The sequence below is a fragment of the Lissotriton helveticus genome, chromosome 1_1 (genome assembly GCF_964261635.1).
Source record: "Lissotriton helveticus chromosome 1_1, aLisHel1.1, whole genome shotgun sequence".
Taxonomy (NCBI): Eukaryota; Metazoa; Chordata; class Amphibia; order Caudata; family Salamandridae; genus Lissotriton; species Lissotriton helveticus.
The window spans coordinates 1607852185-1607878134 of record NC_136057.1 but is presented as its reverse complement, the minus strand read 5'-3'; the positions used below and the strand labels follow the sequence as shown (position 1 = coordinate 1607878134).

At 46.9% G+C, this 25950-nt stretch overlaps 1 protein-coding gene across 4 annotated transcripts in view; it reads left to right on the top strand.

Annotated features, from left to right (window-relative positions):
• Positions 1–25950, top strand: part of CALCOCO1 (calcium binding and coiled-coil domain 1) — a 263977-nt gene that overhangs the window by 208262 nt on the left and 29765 nt on the right. For 2 of the 4 annotated variants that reach the window (XM_078688018.1, XM_078688026.1), the window contains exon 14: positions 23364–23470. The exons of 1 other annotated variant lie outside the window; for it this stretch is intronic. In XM_078688018.1, coding sequence (XP_078544144.1) covers positions 23364–23470 — 107 coding nt within the window. Of the gene's footprint in view, positions 1–23363; positions 23514–25950 lie in introns of all 4 variants that reach the window. One more of the 4 variants, XM_078688035.1, reaches the window with a different exon arrangement.

The window sequence follows — 25950 nt, the reverse complement described above, 5'->3', positions numbered from 1 at the left end:
GGAACCCGCTACGGCCAGTCCAGCCCTTAACATAACAGGGGGAACCTTACAAAAAGTAATTTTTAAAAAAGAACCAAAGAGAAGTTTTGTAGCACTATTATTGTCTATCCTAAGAGCTTATGCTTCTTGCATTGCAGCTACCCAGTCATTACTACAAAATTTCATAACAGAAAAAAATGTATTAATAGCGAGACATAATAAAGAATCAGCTCTTCTTCGTAGTCTTACTCATGGAGATTGCTGCAAGTGGCCAATCATCTGATTTAGCACCTAACTTTGACAGAAGCATGGTCTAGTTGCCAAGGCCTTGTCGAGTATCCTTTGCTGTGCGGTTATGACTGCCACTTCAGCTTCCACCCATCTCCACACATCAGACAACAATTCAACTACAATAGGCTTTCCACTGGCTCTCCATTTCATAGTTATTTTGTGTTTTGCTTACACCAGGGTCAAATTGATAAACCTGATAATCTGCTTACTATCTTTGTCGGCTCAGGAGATTGCTGCACACCCATCCCACTAAGGTTGCTAATCCTATCTAGGAGTTGGGACCAATATTGTTGTATAACACCACAAGACACACACACCATGTAGTAGAAGTCAGCCCGGGATTAGACGCAACGCTGGCAAACATTTGACAGTCCAGGGTATCCTTCGGTATGCGGGGAGGTTAGAGATAAACCTGATGAACATAATCCAACCATGTATTTACGGTGTTGTTTTACATTAACTGGATTAAACATATTCCAGTGTTTGTGATAACTCCTCGTCTGCAAGTTAAGCTCCCACTGCACCTCAGTCTTGCTATCTAAATGAAAGACAAGGGCACTGTTCAGAAACAGCCTTAATGCCCATTCCATGTGTCAGCATCAGCAACAATGCTTCGCTCCTAGTGGGTTCTGACCTGGATGGTCTCCGTATCATTTTAATAACATTCACCAGTGCAGGAGACGTCAGGATCTGACCTCTTCTATGACTTTCAAAATCAGCACAGATGTCCCCAGAGGAACTCAAGGTCTCCTATTTGTACAAGTCCCCAACCGTTTCTGTGCCCACATTAGCCCATGCCCTCTCATTAAACCGTACCAGCAAGTTGCGCCATCATAGAATTATCTAAATGAGGATTTCTGGTGACTAGGGAACCCTCACACTTGCACACTGCAAGTATGCCACGTGATAGTGTGTAAGGCCCTAGGGCTGGCCTAGGCAACAGTATAAGTCCCAACAACTTATTTAAAGAACACTGTCGATCAAGAAAGTACCATCTCCACCACCTCGGCAACCAAAGCGCCTGCTATCACGTGCATCTGCTATTGAAGATATACTACCACAGAATAGGCCTTATAGTTCGGGGCACCCATCCCTCCTTCACCCAAAGTGCAAACCGCTCTCCCTAGTGCCATTCTGCATCTATCTCAACCCCAGATCAGCGAACCCAGGACTGACCGCAAATCCTTGAAATAGCCACCTGTGCCTTTCAAAGGAAGAGTGTGAAATAATACATCAGCCTGGGTAGGATTAACATTTTAGCAATCATGTTCCGAGCCACAGGGGGCAATGACGATCCCATCCAGAAGGAACTTGATTGCCTTGTGGATGTGAGCACTCTGCCTTGATTTTGCTCAAACAGTCTTCCATAGTCCCGAAAGTCATGTTCACCCAAGTATTTGAATTATTCTGGCTCACAATTAAAGGACGTTCCCAACCAACCCCAGTCTTCCTAAGGAAGATTTTGTATCAGGCGGAAGACACACTTGATCTGTCTCTTTCCCCATGAGTCCTGGCCAAGTTCTCTTCATAGTCAACCCTACATAACCTATGTGCCTCACATCAGAATGTTCCCGTTTGGCTGCCACCAATTCTTCCACTAAAATGCAATCTGTGGCTGCCAGACAATTTAGCACCAAAAGCAGTCTTTCACTTTTTTCACTTCACACAGAGAAATTCACTGTCAACGGGAGGGGTGGCCGTCGATCCTGTGTGTTATGTGGGCTTATGAATATTCTCTCCTTCTGCTCTTCTTTGTCCATTGTCCTCTGTCTGCAGAAGAAACAACATGATCATCTGTGCAACTCCCAACAGCAGAGTTTCATACAGGTGTATAGCATTCTCTTTGATCACCCACTGCTTGGCTGGAAACAACAAAGCATATTTAATAGCCAGCAGCTTCAGCATGGCCTTGACCGGCAGAAATACTCTGCACCTTGGTGGTGTAGCCCAGGAGCAGTCTGTAGCCCATGTAAAAAAGGTAGCCGCACCGGTATTGCTTATTTGTTGCCAGTGACTCTAAACAGCTTTGTTATGGTCTGTGTCGAGGAGATCCACATCAATTGTCACTTCGTCGATTTTAGTCTTGAGAACCTTCTTTATATCCAAGATTGCTTTCAGAATTTTCTCTACATTTTCTTTGAGGCCTTTGAACAATGCTTCTACTTTGCAAAGCACCAAGTGTTCGTCTCCAGAGACCGATTGCAAGAGAACTATCGCAGGTGGCAGAAGCCCTGTCAACTCTCAGGTTTGCGATGCCTGAGAGACCAAAGGGCCATCAAACAGCAACGAGGTCCATAGTCCATTGATATATGGAGAGAGTTTGGACGTAAATTGTATATATAAACACTTAGGCAACTAATGAAAATATGGGCAAACAAATGTGAATACAGAAACCCAGATCAAAATCTATATTGAACACGATTTATTAATAGAAAAAAACCTAGAAATGCAAAAGCACAATCAATATACATTAAATAGATACATAATCCGAAAAGATTTTTTTATTAAAAGTTTTCTTTTTTTTAAAACAATTTGTTCTTCCATCTGAAATGTAATGGAACAAGCCTGAATGTTCAGGCATACCTCAACACTCATCCTTCTATTATGATTGCATATTTATTCAATGGTTTATATGGAAAAACGAGCCTATTGAATATGCATATACATATAAATTATTCTATGTCCGTATAGGCAATTATGAATACAGGTTTCAATAATGATGAATTATATTTTTATGGCCTGCATGGAATCACATTTATTTCATCATGAATCACAATTTCTTAAAGGCTCAACATTCTGTTTCCTGTGGCTTGCAACAATGAGGTGAATTTTCATGTACAACTCGGCTTGTTAGGTTGGAACATATGCATATACAACATGGCTTATAGATTGAACGTATCCATTAGAGCATGGTGGCATTTAGTTGGCTCATATTGCCCATGACTGCCTGGTCACCTTCATCGCACAAGAACATCTTTCACTGGACCAACAGTGAGGGTGTCGCAGAAGGACAACTAATGATTTGCAGCCAATTACGCAACAGCAAAAGCAGAATCACTCATGGACAGGATCACTAGATCACTGTCTCCTCCATACTATTGTCTGGCTTTGCTTGAAGGAGGCAAGGGCGCCTATTCCCAAAGTGCTAGGGGCATAGTCAGAGAAGCTTGAGGTTTCTCGTGCTCAACAGTACTCCAGCTTGACTGCACCAATACCTTCTGGTAAATCTCTGTTCCCAGGTCAGTCGTATGCCTCCAAATACAATTATGGAGTTATCACCGCCTCCAGGGCCCGAGCCCAACAGTCACCATCTGCCCGTGACGGCATGTGAAACAAGTGTGCTGTGGCACCTCCATGCACCGCTGCCCTTGCCACAGTGGGTCGATCAGGTCATCGGCCACTGGCTCGGCCAGGCCTCTATCCAAGATGGAGAACTAGCACAGTGTAGGACCCCTCATAGTAGGGCAGAAGACTGGCCCTCAATACCCCGCTTTGAACATCCCAGTGGTCTCAAGAGCCGACTGCAGCGTGCTGCCATTTTGGATATTGGAGCTCTGCAACTTGGTGTGTGGCTGCAAAGGAGGCCTGAGCTTACCTGTCCAAGCAGAGCTCACAACAGGGCCTGAGCTTCTAGGGCTCAAGCATTGCCTCAACGTAAGACTGGGTTCCATAAGGGGGCTAAGAATCGCAGGAGGAATACTGGGTTTCCAGAGCTCAGCGAAGGTGTAGCTCAGCGAATGTGTGGCTGTTCACATTGCAGCTGAAGCCATGCTGCCTCACTTCATCCTCTAATTAAACTAGATAGAATCATCCATCAGCAAATTACTCCCAGATCATTATAATTTAGAATGAGTACAAGCCTCTTAATCAAACGCATCTTCGCAGCTCACCCAGTCTGATAACCAATATAAGATGTCATCTCATACAAAAAGAGACTGGACCCTTATGCAATGAAACATCACTCACAGCTCCCATAATCCCAAACCTAACACAAGATAGTATCTCGTAAACCATGCGAGACATCGCTCACAGCTCTCACCGCTGTAGATATATACCCAGCCGGTGATAGCATCTCTTGGACCGTCCGAGGCATCACTCACCGCTCATATTAACTTCAAACTGGCGGAAGATAACAGCTCCTTAAGGATCATCAGCGGCTGCTCCAATAATCCTATATCCAGCAGGAAATGACAAGTCTCATAAAGCTCACTCACACCATCTATTAGCGTTCACCCGGCTGGTGCACGGTGCAGTGCTTCAGCCACAAGAGACGGGGCTCACAGCCGATACAATCTTGTACCAGCGCAAAGCGGCCATTTTCCATAGAACTTGTGGCATCCCCCCTAGCCTTCTTTACGTTAGCTCTAGGGTGGGCTGATGGCTCCATTATAGTGAGACGTGTCACTCACTAATAACCTTATAACCCAGTGCAGGGTACCATCATTTAGACTGCCGCAAACATATACGCAATCACAGCATGTATTGTTAGAAATTTCTCTCAGTTCATAAGCAGTGTAAGATAACAGTCCTTATACAAACATACACAGTAATTATGATTACTCTATTCCCATAACTAAAGTAAAAGTATTTCAGAAGGAGTAATACGTTAACTTACATTTGCTTTAAATTAGTGAGTGATAACGTCCCTTGAACCACTGGAAACATCACTTGCAGCCCATCTAAACCTACAGCTAAAAGACCCTTATCATCTTGTACCCCCAGTTCTCATAACTTGTGGCAATTCTTACCCTTTATCTAATATAAGACTGCATCTTGTGTGATTAGAGACAATCTGTGAAACTCCTCAAATACTGCAGCTAACGTTATATAGCATCTACTAGCAGCAGATGCTAGAGCTAACATTAAGCATCTCCTGTCACAAAGTATACATCACTAGTGGCTCCTGTCATCCTACAGATATTAGGCCAAAGCATCGCCTATACCACAACATATGTCTCTAGCAGCTCCGCTCTTCCTACTGATAAAAGACTATAGCATCTCCTGTGCCACAGGACATTACAAGCAGTCCCTCATACTCTAGCTGGCAGACAATAGCATCTCCTGCGCCACAGGACATTACAAGCAGTCCCTCATACTCTAGCTGGCAGACAATAGCATCTCCTGTACCCCTGGACATTACAAGCAGTCCCTCATACTCTAGCTGACAGACAATAGCATCTCCTGTACCCCTGGACATTACAAGCAGTCCCTCATACTCTAGCTGACAGACAATAAGATCTCCTGTACCCCTGGACATTACAAGCAGTTCCTCATACTCTAGCTGGCAGACAATAGCATCTCCTGTACAACAGGACATTACAAGCAGTCCCTCATACTCTAGCTGGCAGACAATAGCATCTCCTGCGCCACAGGACATTACAAGCAGTCCCTCATACTCTAGCTGACAGACAATAAGATCTCCTGTACCCCTGGACATTACGAGCAGTCCCTCATACTCTAGCTGACAGACAATAGCATCTCCTGTACCCCTGGACATTACAAGCAGTCCCTCATACTCTAGCTGGCAGACAATAGCATCTCCTGCGCCACAGGACATTACAAGCAGTCCCTCATACTCTAGCTGGCAGACAATAGCATCTCCTGTACCCCTGGACATTACAAGCAGTCCCTCATACTCTAGCTGACAGACAATAGCATCTCCTGTACCCCTGGACATTACAAGCAGTCCCTCATACTCTAGCTGACAGACAATAAGATCTCCTGTACCCCTGGACATTACAAGCAGTTCCTCATACTCTAGCTGGCAGACAATAGCATCTCCTGTACAACAGGACATTACAAGCAGTCCCTCATACTCTAGCTGGCAGACAATAGCATCTCCTGCGCCACAGGACATTACAAGCAGTCCCTCATACTCTAGCAGGCAGACAATAGCATCTCCTGTACCCCTGGACATTACATGCAGTCCCTCATACTCTAGCTGACAGACAATAGCATCTCCTGTACCCCTGGACATTACAAGCAGTCCCTCATACTCTAGCTGACAGACAATAAGATCTCCTGTACCCCTGGACATTACAAGCAGTCCCTCATACTCTAGCTGACAGACAATAGCATCTCCTGTACCCCTGGACATTACAAGCAGTCCCTCATACTCTAGCTGGCAGACAATAGCATCTCCTGCGCCACAGGACATTACAAGCAGTCCCTCATACTCTAGCTGGCAGAAAATAGCATCTCCTGTACCCCTGGACATTACAAGCAGTCCCTCATACTCTAGCTGACAGACAATAGCATCTCCTGTACCCCTGGACATTACAAGCAGTCCCTCATACTCTAGCTGACAGACAATAAGATCTCCTGTACCCCTGGACATTACAAGCAGTTCCTCATACTCTAGCTGGCAGACAATAGCATCTCCTGTACAACAGGACATTACAAGCAGTCCCTCATACTCTAGCTGGCAGACAATAGCATCTCCTGCGCCACAGGACATTACAAGCAGTCCCTCATACTCTAGCTGGCAGACAATAGCATCTCCTGTACCCCTGGACATTACAAGCAGTCCCTCATACTCTAGCTGACAGACAATAGCATCTCCTGTACCCCTGGACATTACAAGCAGTCCCTCATACTCTAGCTGACAGACAATAAGATCTCCTGTACCCCTGGACATTACAAGCAGTCCCTCATACTCTAGCTGACAGACAATAGCATCTCCTGTACCCCTGGACATTACAAGCAGTCCCTCATACTCTAGCAGGCAGACAATAGCATCTCCTGTACCCCTGGACATTACAAGCAGTCCCTCATACTCTAGCTGGCAGACAATAGCATCTCCTGTACCCCTGGTCATTACAAGCAGTCCCTCATACTCTAGCTGTCAGACAATAGCATCTCCTGTACCCCTGGTCATTACAAGCAGTCCCTCATACTCTAGCTGGCAGACAATAGCATCTCCTGTACCCCTGGACATTAAGAGCAGTCCCTCACACACTAGCTGGCAGACAATAGCATCTCCTGTACCCCTGGACATTGCAAGCAGTCCCTCATACTCTAGCTGGCAGACAATAGCATCTTCTGTACAACAGGACATTACAAGCAGTCCCCCATACTCTAGCTGGCAGACAATAGCATCTCCTGTACCCCTGGACATTACAAGCAGTCCCTCATACTCTAGCTGGCAGACAATAGCATCTCCTGTACCCCTGGACATTACAAGCAGTCCCTCATACTCTAGCTGACAGACAATAGCATCTCCTGTACCCCTGGTCATTACAAGCAGTCCCTCATACTCTAGCTGGCAGACAATAGCATCTCCTGTACCCCTGGACATTACGAGCAGTCCCTCACACACTAGCTGGCAGACAATAGCATCTCCTGTACCCCTGGACATTGCAAGCAGTCCCTCATACTCTAGCTGGCAGACAATAGCATCTCCTGTACCCCTGGACATTACAAGCAGTCCCTCATACTCTAGCTGGCAGACAATAGCATCTCCTGTACCCCAGGACATTACAAGCAGTCCCTCATACTCTAGCTGGCAGACAATAGCATCTCCTGTACCCCTGGACATTACAAGCAGTCCCTCATACTCTAGCTGGCAGACAATAGCATCTCCTGTACCCCTGGACATTACAAGCAGTTCCTCATACTCTAGCTGGCAGACAATAGCATCTCCTGTACAACAGGACATTACAAGCAGTCCCTCATACTCTAGCTGGCAGACAATAGCATCTCCTGTACCCCTGGACATTACAAGCAGTCCCTCATACTCTAGCTGGCAGACAATGGCATCTCCTGTACAACAGGACATTACAAGCAGTCCCCCATACTCTAGCTGGCAGACAATAGCATCTCCTGTACCCCTGGACATTACAAGCAGTCCCTCATACTCTAGCTGGCAGACAATAAGATCTCCTGTACCCCTGGACATTACAAGCAGTCCCTCATACTCTAGCTGGCAGACAATAGCATCTCCTGTACCCCTGGACATTACAAGCAGTCCCTCATACTCTAGCTAGCAGACAATAAGATCTCCTGTACCCCTGGACATTACAAGCAGTCTCTCATACTCTCGCTGGCAGACAATAAGAGCTCCTGTACCCCTGGACATTACAAGCAGTCCCTCATACTCTAGCAGGCAGACAATAGCATCTCCTGTACCCCTGGACATTACAAGCAGTCCCTCATACTCTAGCTGGCAGACAATAGCATCTCCTGTACAACAGGACATTACAAGCAGTCCCTCATACTCTAGCTGGCAGACAATAGCATCTCCTGTACCCCTGGACATTACAAGCAGTCCCTCATACTCTAGCTGGCAGACAATAGTATCTCCTGTACCCCTGGTCATTACAAGCAGTCCCTCATACTCTAGCTGGCAGACAATAGCATCTCCCGTACCCCTGGACATTACAAGCAGACCCTCATACTCTAGCTGGCAGACAATAGCATCTCCTGTACCCCTGGACATTACAAGCAGTCCCTCATACTCTAGCTGGCAGACAATAGCATCTCCTGTACCCCTGGACATTACAAGCAGTCCCTCATACTCTAGCAGGCAGACAATAGCATCTCCTGTACCCCTGGACATTACAAGCAGTCCCTCATACTCTAGCTGGCAGACAATAACATCTCCTGTACAACAGGACATTACAAGCAGTCCCTCATACTCTAGCTGGCAGACAATAGCATCTCCTGTACCCCTGGACATTACAAGCAGTCCCTCATACTCTAGCTGGCAGACAATAGCATCTCCTGTACAACAGGACATTACAAGCAGTCCCTCATACTCTAGCTGGCAGACAATAGCATCTCCTGTACCCCTGGACACTGCAAGCAGTCCCTCATACTCTAGCTGGCAGACAATAGCATCTCCTGTACCCTTGGACATTACAAGCAGTCCCTCATACTCTAGTTTGACAGACAATAGCATCTCCTGTACCCCTGGACATTACAAGCAGTCCCTCATACTCTAGCTGGCAGACAATAGCATCTCCTGTGCCACAGGACATTACAAGCAGTCCCTCATACTCTAGCTTGGCAGACAATAGCATCTCCTGTACCCCTGGACATTACAAGCAGTCCCTCATACTCTAGCTGGCAGACAATAGCATCTCCTGTACCCCTGGACATTACAAGCAGTCCCTCATACTCTAGCTGGCAGACAATAGCATCTTCTGTACCCCTGGACATTACAAGCAGTCCCTCATACTCTAGCTGGCAGACAATAAGATCTCCTGTACCCCTGGACATTACAAGCAGTCCCTCATACTCTAGCTGGCAGACAATAGCATCTCCTGTACCCCTGGACATTACAAGCAATCCCTCATACTCTAGCTGGCAGACAATAGCATCTCCTGTACCCCTGGACATTACAAGCAGTCCCTCATACTCTAGCTGGCAGACAATAGCATCTCCTGTACAACAGGACATTACAAGCAGTCCCTCATACTCTAGCTGGCAGACAATAGCATCTCCTGTACAACAGGACATTACAAGCAGTCCCTCATACTCTAGCTGGCAGACAATAGAATCTCCTGTATAACAGGACATTACAAGCAGTCCCTCATACTCTAGCTGGCAGACAATAGCATCTCCTGTACCCCTGGACATTACAAGGAGCCCCTCATACTCTAGCTGGCAGACAATAAGATCTCCTGTACCCTTGGACATTACAAGCAGTCCCTCATACTCTAGCTGGCAGACAATAGCATTTCCTGTACAACAGGACATTACAAGCAGTCCCTCATACTCTACCTGGCAGACAATAGCATCTCCTGTACCCCTGGACATTACAAGGAGCCCCTCATACTCGAGCTGGCAGACAATAAGATCTCCCGTACCCTTGGACATTACAAGCAGTCCCTCATACTCTAGCTGGCAGACAATAGCATCTCCTGTACAACAGGACATTACAAGCAGTCCCTCATACTCTAGCTGGCAGACAATAGAATCTCCTGTACAACAGGACATTACAAGCAGTCCCTCATACTCTAGCTGGCAGACAATAGCATCTCCTGTACCCCTGGACATTACAAGCAGTCCCTCATACTCTAGCTGGCAGACAATAGCATCTCCTGTACAACAGGACATTACAAGCAGTCCCTCATACTCTAGCTGGCAGACAATAGCATCTCCTGTACCCCTGGACATTACAAGCAGTCCCTCATACTCTAGCTGGCAGACAATAGCATCTCCTGTACCCCTGGTCATTACAAGCAGTCCCTCATACTCTAGCTGGCAGACAATAGCATCTCCCGTACCCCTGGACATTACAAGCAGTCCCTCATACTCTAGCTGGCAGACAATAGCATCTCCTGTACCCCTGGACATTACAAGCAGTCCCTCATACTCTAGCTGGCAGACAATAGCATCTCCTGTACCCCTGGACATTACAAGCAGTCCCTCATACTCTAGCAGGCAGACAATAGCATCTCCTGTACCCCTGGACATTACAAGCAGTCCCTCATACTCTAGCTGGCAGACAATAACATCTCCTGTACAACAGGACATTACAAGCAGTCCCTCATACTCTAGCTGGCAGACAATAACATCTCCTGTACAACAGGACATTACAAGCAGTCCCTCATACTCTAGCTGGCAGACAATAGCATCTCCTGTACAACAGGACATTACAAGCAGTCCCTCATACTCTAGCTGGCAGACAATAGCATCTCCTGTACCCCAGGACATTACAAGCAGTCCCTCATACTCTAGCTGGCAGACAATAGCATCTCCTGTACCCCTGGACATTACAAGCAGTCCCTCATACTCTAGCTAGCGGACAATAGCATCTCCTGTACCCCTGGACATTACAAGCAGTTCCTCATACTCTAGCTGGCAGACAATAGCATCTCCTGTACAACAGGACATTACAAGCAGTCCCTCATACTCTAGCTGGCAGACAATAGCATCTCCTGTACCCCTGGACATTACAAGCAGTCCCTCATACTCTAGCTGGCAGACAATGGCATCTCCTGTACAACAGGACATTACAAGCAGTCCCCCATACTCTAGCTGGCAGACAATAGCATCTCCTGTACCCCTGGACATTACAAGCAGTCCCTCATACTCTAGCTGGCAGACAATAAGATCTCCTGTACCCCTGGACATTACAAGCAGTCCCTCATACTCTAGCTGGCAGACAATAGCATCTCCTGTACCCCTGGACATTACAAGCAGTCCCTCATACTCTAGCTAGCAGACAATAAGATCTCCTGTACCCCTGGACATTACAAGCAGTCTCTCATACTCTCGCTGGCAGACAATAAGAGCTCCTGTACCCCTGGACATTACAAGCAGTCCCTCATACTCTAGCAGGCAGACAATAGCATCTCCTGTACCCCTGGACATTACAAGCAGTCCCTCATACTCTAGCTGGCAGACAATAGCATCTCCTGTACAACAGGACATTACAAGCAGTCCCTCATACTCTAGCTGGCAGACAATAGCATCTCCTGTACCCCTGGACATTACAAGCAGTCCCTCATACTCTAGCTGGCAGACAATAGTATCTCCTGTACCCCTGGTCATTACAAGCAGTCCCTCATACTCTAGCTGGCAGACAATAGCATCTCCCGTACCCCTGGACATTACAAGCAGACCCTCATACTCTAGCTGGCAGACAATAGCATCTCCTGTACCCCTGGACATTACAAGCAGTCCCTCATACTCTAGCTGGCAGACAATAGCATCTCCTGTACCCCTGGACATTACAAGCAGTCCCTCATACTCTAGCAGGCAGACAATAGCATCTCCTGTACCCCTGGACATTACAAGCAGTCCCTCATACTCTAGCTGGCAGACAATAACATCTCCTGTACAACAGGACATTACAAGCAGTCCCTCATACTCTAGCTGGCAGACAATAGCATCTCCTGTACCCCTGGACATTACAAGCAGTCCCTCATACTCTAGCTGGCAGACAATAGCATCTCCTGTACAACAGGACATTACAAGCAGTCCCTCATACTCTAGCTGGCAGACAATAGCATCTCCTGTACCCCTGGACATTGCAAGCAGTCCCTCATACTCTAGCTGGCAGACAATAGCATCTCCTGTACCCTTGGACATTACAAGCAGTCCCTCATACTCTAGTTTGACAGACAATAGCATCTCCTGTACCCCTGGACATTACAAGCAGTCCCTCATACTCTAGCTGGCAGACAATAGCATCTCCTGTACCACTGGACATTACAAGCAGTCCCTCATACTCTAGCTGGCAGACAATAGCATCTCCTGTACCCCAGGACATTACAAGCAGTCCCTCATACTCTAGCTGGCAGACAATAGCATCTCCTGTACCCCTGGACATTACAAGCAGTCCCTCATACTCTAGCTGGCAGACAATAAGATCTCCTGTACCCCAGGACATTACAAGCAGTCCCTCATACTCTAGCTGGCAGACAATAGCATCTCCTGTGCCACAGGACATTACAAGCAGTCCCTCATACTCTAGCTTGACATACAATAGCAGCATCTCCTGTACCCCTGGACATTACAAGCAGTCCCTCATACTTTAGCTTGACAGATAATAGCATCTCCTGTACCCCTGGACATTACAAGCAGTCCCTCATACTCTAGCTGGCAGACAATAGCATCTCCTGTACCCCTGGACATTACAAGCAGTCCCTCATACTCTAGCTGGCAGACAATAGCATCTTCTGTACCCCTGGACATTACAAGCAGTCCCTCATACTCTAGCTGGCAGACAATAAGATCTCCTGTACCCCTGGACATTACAAGCAGTCCCTCATACTCTAGCTGGCAGACAATAGCATCTCCTGTACCCCTGGACATTACAAGCAATCCCTCATACTCTAGCAGGCAGACAATAGCATCTCCTGTACCCCTGGACATTACAAGCAGTCCCTCATACTCTAGCTGGCAGACAATAACATCTCCTGTACAACAGGACATTACAAGCAGTCCCTCATACTCTAGCTGGCAGACAATAACATCTCCTGTACAACAGGACATTACAAGCAGTCCCTCATACTCTAGCTGGCAGACAATAGCATCTCCTGTACAACAGGACATTACAAGCAGTCCCTCATACTCTAGCTGGCAGACAATAGCATCTCCTGTACAACAGGACATTACAAGCAGTCCCTCATACTCTAGCTGGCAGACAATAGCATCTCCCGTACCCCTGGACATTACAAGCAGTCCCTCATACTCTAGCTGGCAGACAATAGCATCTCCTGTACCCCTGGACATTACAAGCAGTCCCTCATACTCTAGCAGGCAGACAATAGCATCTCCTGTACCCCAGGACATTACAAGCAGTCCCTCATACTCTAGCTGGCAGACAATAGCATCTCCTGTACCCCTGGACATTACAAGCAGTCCCTCATACTCTAGCTGGCAGACAATAAGATCTCCTGTACCCCAGGACATTACAAGCAGTCCCTCATACTCTAGCTGGCAGACAATAGCATCTCCTGTACCCCTGGACATTACAAGCAGTCCCTCATACTCTAGCTGGCAGACAATAAGATCTCCTGTACCCCAGGACATTACAAGCAGTCCCTCATACTCTAGCTGGCAGACAATAGCATCTCCTGTACAACAGGACATTACAAGCAGTCCCTCATACTCTAGCTGGCAGACAATTTTATTTATTTATTTATTTAAACTTCTAAAGCGCGCAGCTACCCGCAGTGGGTTTCCCGGCGCTCAGGGACAGACTAAAGAAGAAAGACTGGCGAGCTGATTTTTACAAGGCTACATATTACAGTTGAAAAAGCCAAGTTTTAAGTCCCTTACGGAAACGAAAAAGATTGGTTTCTGTCTTTAGGGACACAGGAAGAGTATTCCAGAATTTTGGACCTAAATGAGAAAAAGAACGGCCTCCCATTTTTGCCAATCTAAATCTGGGGACGGAAAAGTCACCGTGAAGTGATGATCTTAAAGTTCGGCTGGGCTTATAAGCCTGGATAAAGTCCTGAAGGTATTTTGGAGCTGAGCCGTGTTTGATTTTAAGAACAATAGCATCTCCTGTACCCCTGGACAGTACAAGCAGTCCCTCATACTCTAGCTGGCAGACAATAGCATCTCCTGTACCCCTGGACATTACAAGCAGTCCCTCATACTCTAGCTGGCAGACAATAGCATCTCCTGTACCCCTGGACAGTACAAGCAGTCCCTCATACTCTAGCTGGCAGACAATAGCATCTCCTGTACCCCTGGACATTACAAGCAGTCCCTCATACTCTAGCTGGCAGACAATAGCATCTCCTGTACCCCTGGGCATTACAAGCAGTCCCTCATACTCTAGCTGGCAGACAATACCATCTCCTGTACCCCTGGACATTACAAGCAGTCCCTCATACTCTAGCTGGCAGACATTAAGATCTCCTGTACCCCTGGACATTACAAGCAGTCCCTCATACTCTAGCTGGCAGACAATAGCATCTCCTGTACAACAGGACATTACAAGCAGTCCCTCATACTCTAGCTGGCAGACAATAGCATCTCCTGTACCCCTGGACATTACAAGCAGTCCCTCATACTCTAGCTGGCAGACAATAAGATCTCCTGTACCCCTGGACATTACAAGCAGTCCCTCATACTCTAGCTGGCAGACAATAGCATCTCCTGTACAACAGGACATTACAAGCAGTCCCTCATACTTTAGCTGGCAGACAATAAGATCTCCTGTACCCCTGGACATTACAAGCAGTCCCTCATACTCTAGCTGGCAGACAATAGCATCTCCTGTACAACAGGACATTACAAGCAGTCCCTCATACTTTAGCTGGCAGACAATAAGATCTCCTGTACCCCTGGACAGTACAAGCAGTCCCTCATACTCTAGCTGGCAGACAATAGCATCTCCTGTACCCCTGGACATTACAAGCAGTCCCTCATACTCTAGCTGGCAGACAATAGCATCTCCTGTACCCCCTGGACATTACAAGCAGTCCCTCATACTCTAGCTGGCAGACAATAGCATCTCCTGTACCCCTGGACATTACAAGCAGTCCCTCATACTCTAGCTGGCAGACAATAAGATCTCCTGTACCCCTGGACATTACAAGCAGTCCCTCATACTCTAGCTGGCAGACAATAGCATCTCCTGTACAACAGGACATTACAAGCAGTCCCTCATACTCTAGCTGGCAGACAATAGCATCTTCTGTACAACAGGACATTACAAGCAGTCCCTCATACTCTAGCTGGCAGACAATAAGATCTCCTGTACCCCTGGACATTACAAGGAGTCCCTCATACTCTAGCTGGCAGACAATAGCATCTCCTGTACAACAGGACATTACAAGCAGTCCCTCATACTCTCGCTGGCAGACAATAGCATCTCCTGTACAACAGGACATTACAAGCAGTCCCTCATACTCTAGCTGGCAGACAATAGAATCTCCTGTACAACAGGACATTACAAGCAGTCCCTCATACTCTAGCTGGCAGACAATAGCATCTCCTGTACAACAGGACATTACAAGCAGTCCCTCATACTCTAGCTGGCAGACAATAAGATCTCCTGTACCCCTGGACATTACAAGGAGTCCCTCATACTCTAGCTGTCTCTAGGCTCAGCTCTGTGGGAAATCCTATTATCCGACAGGAACGGGACAACATTTAGCACACCAGCTAGGAGCTATGACAAAGGGCAGTGGCGTAGCAAGTGCGTCATGGGCCCTAGTGTAAGGAAGGAATAGGGCCCCGACTGCTGTTCGAATTCTAAAATGCAGCAATAATCAGTGTTCAGTGGGGCCCTCAGGCCTCGAGGCCTTGGTGCCACTGTACCTGCCGCACCAGTGGAAGCTACGCCCCTGACAAAAGGCAGGAGGTTGATTAGCTGTGGGCTAGTCAGCAGGGCGCAGAGGGCCAGGACGTGGCGGTGTCATCGTGTTGCGGCCAAGCAGGGCCCGTTTCTGCTCCGTTTGGTCATGGCTCGTAAATTTGCTCGGGACGTGCTCAATGGCCCCCGTGAACTAACCAGGCAGCAACCATACAGAACTACTCACCCGTGATGGTAGGTCGCTCGGAACCATGAACATGGCAGACAGGGCCGCAGATTTATAGATCTCCGCCGCGCTGGGAATGCCGGGATCCAGCGGCTGCCAGAGCTGGGGCTCCACCGAGCGGGGCAGTCCTCGTCCAGATGCCCAACGCAGCCCTCGTGGGAAACAAAACCCAGCCCTTCCCACCCTGCTGCCACGGTACGGAAATGCCAGCACGAAAAAGAGTTTTCAGACTGCCGGCCCGTCGCCTTTGCATCATTGTGCTAATCTAGCCCATTCCCATGTGACGTTTAAGGGCCTGAACTCGCTATACAAGTGCTACATAAATACAAGGCCCATACCATGTCCCTGGGATCTCCGACAGGGCACTGCCAAATGGAAGTCAAGGCAGGGGTCGCCACTTTAGCATGACCTCATACTGGTTCTGACTTTGACCAAAGTACATGTTTGAGGTGGAAGGCTGTTGACCTCTCTGCCCAAGGACCAGGGGTCGAAGGCGGGCTCTGCTGTGAAGCTTCCTCCATGCAAACCCTAGGAAGTGCCCTGATGTAAGACTCTCCCCTCCTCGTGAACACCCTGTGTGTGGTAAGACGACCCTTCTCGGTTTCTGTGCCCTTCCCTCCCATTTGCACTTGTAGCAGTCTGTTGTCAGACACAAATAATACAGTGATAGTGAACAAGGGATTAGAAAGTTATTTATCCCAACATAAATCTAGGCGTCAGAGGAATGTTTTTCTCCAGTTGGTTGCAGATAAACTGGTCATGTTCTTTCACTGCAATCTGGATGAATATTCAACACGCATTGGCAATGCCAATAGGTCTGGCTTTAAAGGAATGCTATATGGTCATGTGACACATTGCAAATAAATAACATGAACATAGATATCTATTTTTGTGTAAGCAAAGGATAGTAGAATAATATCGTTCTAGATTTAAAGGTCAGGTGACAGCTGCACTGTCAAGCCAGACCTAAAAAAGTAAGTGACTGCCCTCCTCTCATCTGTGCTGCTGCCAGAGACAAACAACATAACATTTCTAATTATCTAAGGTACTTTTATAGCATTCCAGTCTCATGTTTGTACCCTTGAAAGTGATAGTTCAAGCTTTGGTAGATGGTTAAATAAACAAAATGATAACTGCTGCTAGAGGGCAAGCACTTTTTTGTGGAAGCACACAACTTCTGATTAATCAAAACATGTACTTCTCACTCCCACATGTGGGCGGAACCAACACCCCTCTCTGGTGATGATCACACACCTGTCAAGCCAGACCACAAAAACTACCACAACTGTGACTGCCAGTGACGTAGTGTAGTGGGGTTGTGTGTATTGACTTGAATATGATAGTGGAATTGTCCAGCTGTGTGAGGGCCAGGTACAAAACCACAAGGCACATGTGATGAGTGGTATTAGGCTCTGTGTTGCCTAATGTCTTCACCCAGTTACTGCATATTTAGCAAGTGTTTAAAAGAAAATGTATGACTATAATATGAGTTTCTGCTGCTTGAAAAAATAATACACTTTAATTGGTCCCTCATACCACTATTTTCCAAAGAAATTCCCTCCATTAAAACAAAGCAAAAAAGTTTTTCACTTTTACTGATTTGCTAGAAATGTACAAGCCATATGATCTGATTAGCCTCCTTTGGCAACTCGATTCATGGCAGGGTCCTTCAATAGTGAAGTGATATTGGACATGGCCCTTCATAGGGGGATTTCCCTAAAACTTTTTGCTTTTTGTCCTTCTTTTGCTGACCTTAGGACTCTGTGCACTTTCCCACTGAACTGCAGTGGGAAGGTGCGCACATGTCAGGATAGGGTGCTTACTTGATTGGTTTAGGTGTCATACCTGTGAGTGCCCTGTAAAATGGTACATCACATACCCAGGGCGGGTGTGACACTGGCTAATAGGGGGACGCCGCACTGATTGTGCCACCCACTTGAATAGCCTATCAAAAATGTCTCATACTTAGGTTGGCCAGTCTCACTCCTAAGCCAACCCTGAGGGGGCCGTTCACTACCACCAAACAGGGTAGGTGATTAACCGGGTAGGTACATCTGCGTGGGTAGGGGTGAGCCCCAATGTGGGTTTTCCCTACCTAGGGGGGCGGCTCTCCCTTTGGGACACTTCCTGGGTGTGGCTGATTCTCTTGTTGGGGCCTGGGACACTTTCCCACTGTAAGTGCAGTGTGAAAGTGTGCACGCCCTTCCTACACATGTTAGGAACTGGAGGTCACCTGAGGTTTCTAAAGCATTGGTTAGGTCTGTCATGGCTGGCCGTGCACTGGCACCTATTATGTTTTAAGATCTGGTGGTCCAGTCTGCCAGTGCAGGCTGGTGTTCGCACTTCAACAAATGGTGTCTTTGAATGCATGTCCAGCCTGCCAATGCAGGCTGGTGTGTACTTGGCACCATGGGGGTGCTAAGCATATGTCCAGTTTACCATTGCTGGCTGGTGTGTGCACTCACACCGATGGTGCTCCTAAATACGTGTCCGACCTGCCATGACAGGCGGGTGTGCGCTTCACACCAATGCTGCTCCTAAATATGTGTCCGGCCTACCTTTGCAGGTTGCTGTGTACTCCGCACCATAGGTGTGCTAAGCATGTGTCCAGTTTGCCATTGCAGGCTGGTGTGTGCACTCACACAGATGGTACTCTTAACTACTGCTCCAGCCTGCCATTGCAGGCTGATCCGCCCAATTGCTCCCTGAATCAGACTGACCTGTTTAAGTCACTGGCAACATCACAAAATAAAATGATGGACGAGTGTTGAAACTTTTCAAACACTCACCCCCAGTCACAGATCTGGGTTTAATCCATTGTTATTTTGCTCACCACGTCACCCCAGTTAGGACACAGCCATATGCAAATCAGTATTGACCCTGCTACCCAAGGGAACAGTCCAGCCGAACTCCCAAGCTAGGTCCTTCCTGGACCAGAAATAAGCATCCTGGGATCATTGAAGTCACTAGCCGTTCTGAGAGGACCTTTCACTTCCACCGAGTACCCCGAGGGTACGTCTTAAGGGTTGAAGCGAGTGGTAGGTGGCAATTCCATGATTCTGGTGCTGTTGGATCTCTCCGCCGCTTTTGATACGGTGTCTCACAAAGTGCTTCTTGAGCGACTAAAAGACGTAGGTTTGGAGGGTACGGCATTGGCATGGATGGAAAGCTTTCTGTCAGGACGCTCTCAAGAGGTTAGGCTGGGCTCCCACAAATCCATCCATAGGGAGCTCAATAAGGGAGTGCCACAGGGCTCTTGCTTAAGCCCTACACTTTTCAACGTGTATGTGGCTCCCCTAGCCAACCTAGCAAGATCATTTGGGTTTACACCAGTGTCGTACGCTGACGACACCCAACTCCTCTTCCCCTTTAAAGATCTGACACCTGCGATAAAAAAATCTTTCGCAGAGGGAATGAGAGCAATATCTGCTTGGATGTCAGCAAATTGCCTCCAATGCAATATAGGAAAAACGGAGGTCATGTTGTTTGGGCAAGCAATAACGCACTGGACACCGGACTGGTGGCCCCTGGAATTAGGCCCCGTTCCTAGCCCCAAAAACACAGTGAGAAACTTAGGAGTGTTAATAGATCAAACACTTACCTACAAGGACCACGTAAACCAGGTGGCAAGCACCTGTTTTCGAGCCATCGGCATGTTAAGGAGAGTGTTTCCCTACCTGCCAGACTGCCATAGAAAAACTCTAGTGCAGGCATTAATTATCAGCAGAGTAGATTACTGCAACGGCCTTCTTTTGGGAGCAAATGAAGGGCAGTTAAAAAAACTGCAAGTAATCCAAAATACGGCAGCTAGGATAGTCCTCAACGCCCCTCCCAGGACTCCCTCCCTTCCCCTGCTAACCAAACTTCATTGGTTACCAGTGAAGAAACGAGTGCACTTTAAGGCCCTATGCACAATTCACAAGAGTGTGATAGGTAAAGGCCCTAAATATCTGGCCAACATCTTCCTACCTTATGCCCCTGGGCGCATCTTGCGCTCACTGAACCAACAGCTTCTGCAGGTGCCCAGAATAAAAAAGGCCAGACAAGGGGGGCGAGCCCTGGCCCACCTTGGACCAAAGCTCTGGAATTCTCTGCCTCTTGAGATAAGGATTCTAACCAATCATCTGACCTTTCGTAAGGTCTTGAAAACATATCTATTTCCCAGTAACTGATCTCTCTCTCTAAATGCTCCATTTTCCTCCCCAATTAACATCTGAGGACTTATTCACTGGCAAAGCGCGGAGATACCCCTCCGGGGGTCTATTCTTGCGCTATAGAAGAATATAAATAAATAAATAAATAAATAGGTGAAAGACCGGGCAGGTGCCCAGGTAGTGGGGAATACCCATGTATGTTTTTACTTCCTATGAGGTTTGCTCTTCTCATAGGCTAACATGGAGAAATGGTCAACATCACTTCAGGCTGCAGTAGTGGATTGCAGTGGAGCAGCCTCTTCTTGTTTCCTGTCATTGGATTCACAGCGACAACCCCTTGCCAGTGGTAAAGTTGACTTTGTCGTAATTCATGTAGAAATGCCACTACTGGAAAGTGGGCATTTCTGTGCTCTTAAACTCTTTATGTGCCTTGGTGCTTGGCTCCAGTCCACACTGGAGGTTGAAGGAGAGAGCACATCTGGCCATTCCCCAGTGACAGCTTTAAAACACTGGGCATGCACCTGAAACAACAGACCTCTGCCATTTGTGGCCAGGCTGGAGAGATTTGAGTAAGAGGTTTTGACACTTGCCTCTGGAGCCAGATCATTGCCCCACTAAAGATAAAGATCTGCATTCCATGACCTGATGGCAGACAGGACTGAAATGTAGGAGAGACATCTGTGGGTGAACCACCCCCAACTTCAAAGGCACATTCCAGTATAACTACTAGTGCCATACTTCAGCACAGGGTGAGATACGTTTGTGGGGACGTAGGACTGAAGAACCTAGAACTACGTGGTGCATATTGCCAGAGGACTCTGTTGTGCACGAGGAAGAGCACTGCCACTAAAATGGACCGTATCCCCTTCCTGGATAATGGCTTGGCTGTGCTGTCTACCTGTTGCTGTGTAGCACCCTGAAGTGCGCTCTCCCAAGGCTTTTTGAGCTTGCCCCCTGTTCTTTCAGAGGTCCCAGGGCAAGATCTCCTAAGAGGGACCCACAACATCTGCCTGTGACTCCTGAAGTGCGGTGCTCTCTCAAGTGCCCACATCATCTGCTGGATTACAACTGGCAGCGTGGGCGTGGCATTAAGAATTGTGCCTGGAGGCCGTATTGCCTTGTACAGAGTCCCAAAGACTGGCCCGCATCTAAGGCGTGGGGACCTTGGCATGCATAACATCTCGTTGGTGGTGAGCGGATTCATCGGTTGCGGGACCCAGCATGGCCCGCTTTGTCGATTGTGCCTCGTCTTTCTTGTGTATTGATTATTATGTGTACTACATAGAAACATTATTTACATACATTATGTGTGAAGTCTCTTTTGTGACACACAAGTTATTTATTGTGAGTGCTGTGTCAGTGCTTTACACATTGCCTCTGCGGTAAGCCTGACTGCTCAGTGCCAAGCTACCCAAGGGTGAGCGCAGGTTATACAGTGTGTGGAATCACCCGCCCCTGATGACAGTGGTAGGTTCTGCCTGGCTGATGTACTGCCTCAGCCAACCAGAAAGTGCCAGTTCCAACAGGTGGTATGGAATGAAATACATAATGCGTAAACACGCCCCACACACGCTTTTTGTACTCTGTGCTATTATATTTCTGAAAAGATCAAACCAGCAGTAAAACCATCATTGGCACAGCAGTGCTGTGGTACCAGGCCCAGAGAAAATGAGGGCCGCACTCATTTAGTCATAACTGTCAGCTGACTCGTTATGGCTTTCCTTCTGTCCTTCATTACCCAAATTGGATGAAGGGGGCCTTTTATTTACTTGAATTATTTTTATTTTATGTATTTATTTAGTGGGTATTTGTAGAATGCACAACTGCTTCAAAGTGAGTTTCACTGCACTTGTGTCATTTCCGGGCAGGGAAGATGTTTCTTAATGGGTAAAAAATGGTTTTGAGGGCTTTTTTAAATTGGAAGAGGGGAGGGAAAGTACAGATCGGGGAATAGCATTCCCAACTCAGCACTGAGCACAGTAAGGTAGTGCCCTCCTCCCCCCTCGCTTTGCGGGAGTTTGAAGAGCCGAACTTGAAACAGATATTGGGTGCTGGGTATGAGTTTGGGGGTGAGGGTGGGGGTGGAATGATGGTATTTATTGAATTTGTGAAACAGGAGTTTAGGGGGACTTGTCGGAGAAGATTTTATGCAGATAGAGCAGTTTTCTTGCCTGAAAGAGGCTTCTGATAAGGCATTTTGGATTTGTGAAAGTCTTGCAGAAAAGATTTTGGGAGTTCCCAGGTAAACTGCATTGCTATCCTTTAGTCTACAGTGTACAAAGTCATTGTTGGTCAAGATTCTATGTGGGAAAGAGAGAAAAGGTTACATTCTCCAGAGGTGCCTTATCTGGAAGAGACAAGATTTGGTGATGTTAAAGATCTGGTCATTAAGATCCAATTTATGGTCTAGGAGCATGCTGAGATACCAGACTTTAGAGATAGGGGGCCCCAGAGACCATGTCGATTTTGCTAAGCAACTGGATCTTACAGAGTACTTGCCCAGTAGACGGTGGTGATGTCAATATGTATCTCAATGTTTGCAGTTAATTGAGATCAGCCCATCACCACTGTCAAATAAATAAGTAAAATAAGTTGGTGCTTCTCCTTGCAGAGACCTGACTGGTATTGCCTTACAGAGTCAGTGGCCGCTGAGCCTAACCATAAACTGATTAGAACCTTGATGTTAGCAATGAGATTATCCAATACAGCATGACGATCACTCCATCATCAGGCCCTTATGGTGATCTACATCTAAAACAGTGTGAAGTTTGCGTTGCAGCTCCCTTACTGCTCTCGTTCCCATTGATAAAATGGTTAGTTGGCTAAGAGAGGGCAACGGCGGTGTTTTGATGGATAGTGGAGAGACCTGAAACTCAATAACCGTAGTGTTGGGCGCCAACCAAAAAATGTGACAGCCATACCCGTGACTTGTGCCTAGTTCCTTATGTGAGGGACTCCAATGTCTTTGTATTACTCCACCCCTTAGGAAGCAGAGGATGGAAAGGCAGCCGTGATGTCACCAGCGAGGAGCAGAGGGGAAGAATCGAGTCTCCTCCTGCCGAAGCTGGGAAGTGCGTTCCAGGACATGGCGAGGTATGACTGCTGAGACTGTGATCAAAGCCACCTTAGTTAGAAGGTAACCGTAGCCTGTTGTGTTTCCTTTAACATTTTCACTGGGACGGTCATTTGAGAGAGATGTTGTCAAGAAGCCCACTATGGTGACTGAATCCTCTTTTCTGGCAGAATGGATGGACGTGCTACCACTATGCTAAATTGTCACCTTAATGTGTAGGTGTAAATGGAGGCTACAGATAAAAATGACTTTTAATTCATCTATGTTTCCTTTACCCCCACCACCCCTTGTGGCTTACTGGTATTTCTAATGGACACATTTAATTGCCCAGCCACCCTTTGTGCTGTGGATTGCTTTAGATGGGTGCTGAGGCTTTGCCCAATACAGGAAGTGGTTCTCGATTACTGGTGTCTTTACATCGGCTGAACTGTTCAGTCTTAATACTGTTCTGCAAGGTTTCAGATCCACCTTATGAGTACCATGTGACCTGAAATGCACTACATGCTTGCCTGCTACCTGGCTATATGCAGACGTCAAGGAATCGTTTAACCAGTCATGATTCAGAAACATACCATTACCCATAGGTCCTCCCTTAGCTTCAGGTGCTTAAATCAAAGTACAGCCCTCGTGCAGTAACACTCAAAGTGATGCCTTCTCAGTTAGTGTGAAGGAGGGGTGGAGTCTATTGTGAAACCTTGGGGGGGCGGTCCTCTACACTGATTTGTCAAAGGAGGGACAAATCAATGTAACTGCTGAATGACAAACAAAAGACTTCCTTTAGATAGTAGGGAATGTGGAGTCTGAGTACAGAGTGAGGAGAACAGTACAAACAATGAATGTAATGAATTAGACAATAAATATAAATCATTGACTATTAGTGACTATCAACGGGCCCCGGTTTTATGACAGTTTGGTGGCTTGTCAAGTAGGGCATGAGGCTCGCTCTGTCTTATTTGCAGTCTCGTATTGTTTTTGTCGTTGTCCAGTCCGTTTCCACAGTCTGTGTGTGATGTACAGCCACTGGGTGCCTGACCCAAGCTGTGACCAAGCATCAGGCAACCAGGCACTTTCATCGGCCCACAGCCGAGCTCTATAAATGCTATGATTAGGAATCACTAGGCAGCTGGTATTGCTCATCTTTCACCGCTGTAGAAGCTGGTGCTGGGCGAAGTGGTAGTGATATATTCAGCCACGTGTTCAGCTGGCCCACCAATATTTCATCTGAGAAGCTCTACTTTTCCAGGGGCAACTCTGGAGAATCCTACAGTGCCACGCCTGCAGCACACGCACATCCCACAAGTACAGCAGGTGAGGTACATGAGACCGTGCTAAAGCAACAGAGAACAGAGGAACCAGCAGTGACATTTTCTTGTCTCTGCCAACAGGTACAGTTGTGTGACCACAGTGGCTCTCATTGTCTGGCCAACAGGTTGTAGTAAATGCATATGCTTGCCCTCACACTCAGGCAACTCCCTATTGTGCAGAGGGAGAGGGAAATCTGTCACCAAATCCATTCATACAAACATTATGCATACTGTAAGGCATAATGTGGAATCAGTGATTACATGTCATGGCATTTTAAAACTTACTTTCAGTAAAGGTTCTGGTAGAAGAATGACTGATTAGGCTGAATAGCTTTCAGTGTGTCATGTGTAATTGTTAATTATTCTGTGCATCAGTAGATCACTTTTAGCAATTAGTTCGGACGATGTAATCACACGAATGTATTAAATTGCCTTCCAGTAGTGTGGAATATTTGTGGCGTTTTAAGAGACATTACCTTATAGTTTGCATCGTTTTAGAAAATTGTTGTAAAAACATCAGTAAAGCCTAAAACTTTAACTGATCTTATAAATGCTTTAGAAGCGTCAGTGGTGCAGTTTATGTCACCCTTGATATGCAGTTTTCATTCAGTCACTGAATAAACAGCTTTCATCGTGATTATGCATCAGCTCTCATACACACTAGCATTCACAGAGTGCAGCAGTGTGCACAGTGTAACATGCTTTTCTGACATCTGCCCAAGAGCGCTTCACTTGGAAACCCTTGCTTGCCTTCAAGAACAAAGCCAAAAATAACAAACTAAACCTAACTTTTTCAATGTTGAACATACGTACCATTGTCACGTTGTCATAGCTTCAAGCATTCCTGGCTTTTCAAGCACCAGCATTTTGCTTTCAGGAAGTTGCATGGTTTAACATTCAAATAGAGGCTAAACATCACAACATGCCAAGTGTTGCTAGCAGAAAAGCCAAGACTAGCTGGACGAGTCGTGCATGACTTAGTCACTTGCAAGCTGAGTTTTTACATTTTACAAAGCGGTTATTACTTCACTGGTCCACTACATTCTCAATGCTAAGGCGCTCACAGATTTTTGCAGCAATGGCATGCCACTCACCCAGGCATTCACGAGGGTCAAAAGTAATAGGTTTCAAAGCTTCTATCTCTGTTATACTAAAACCTTCTAAAGACCCACTGGAATGTGCGTCCTATTGCCCAA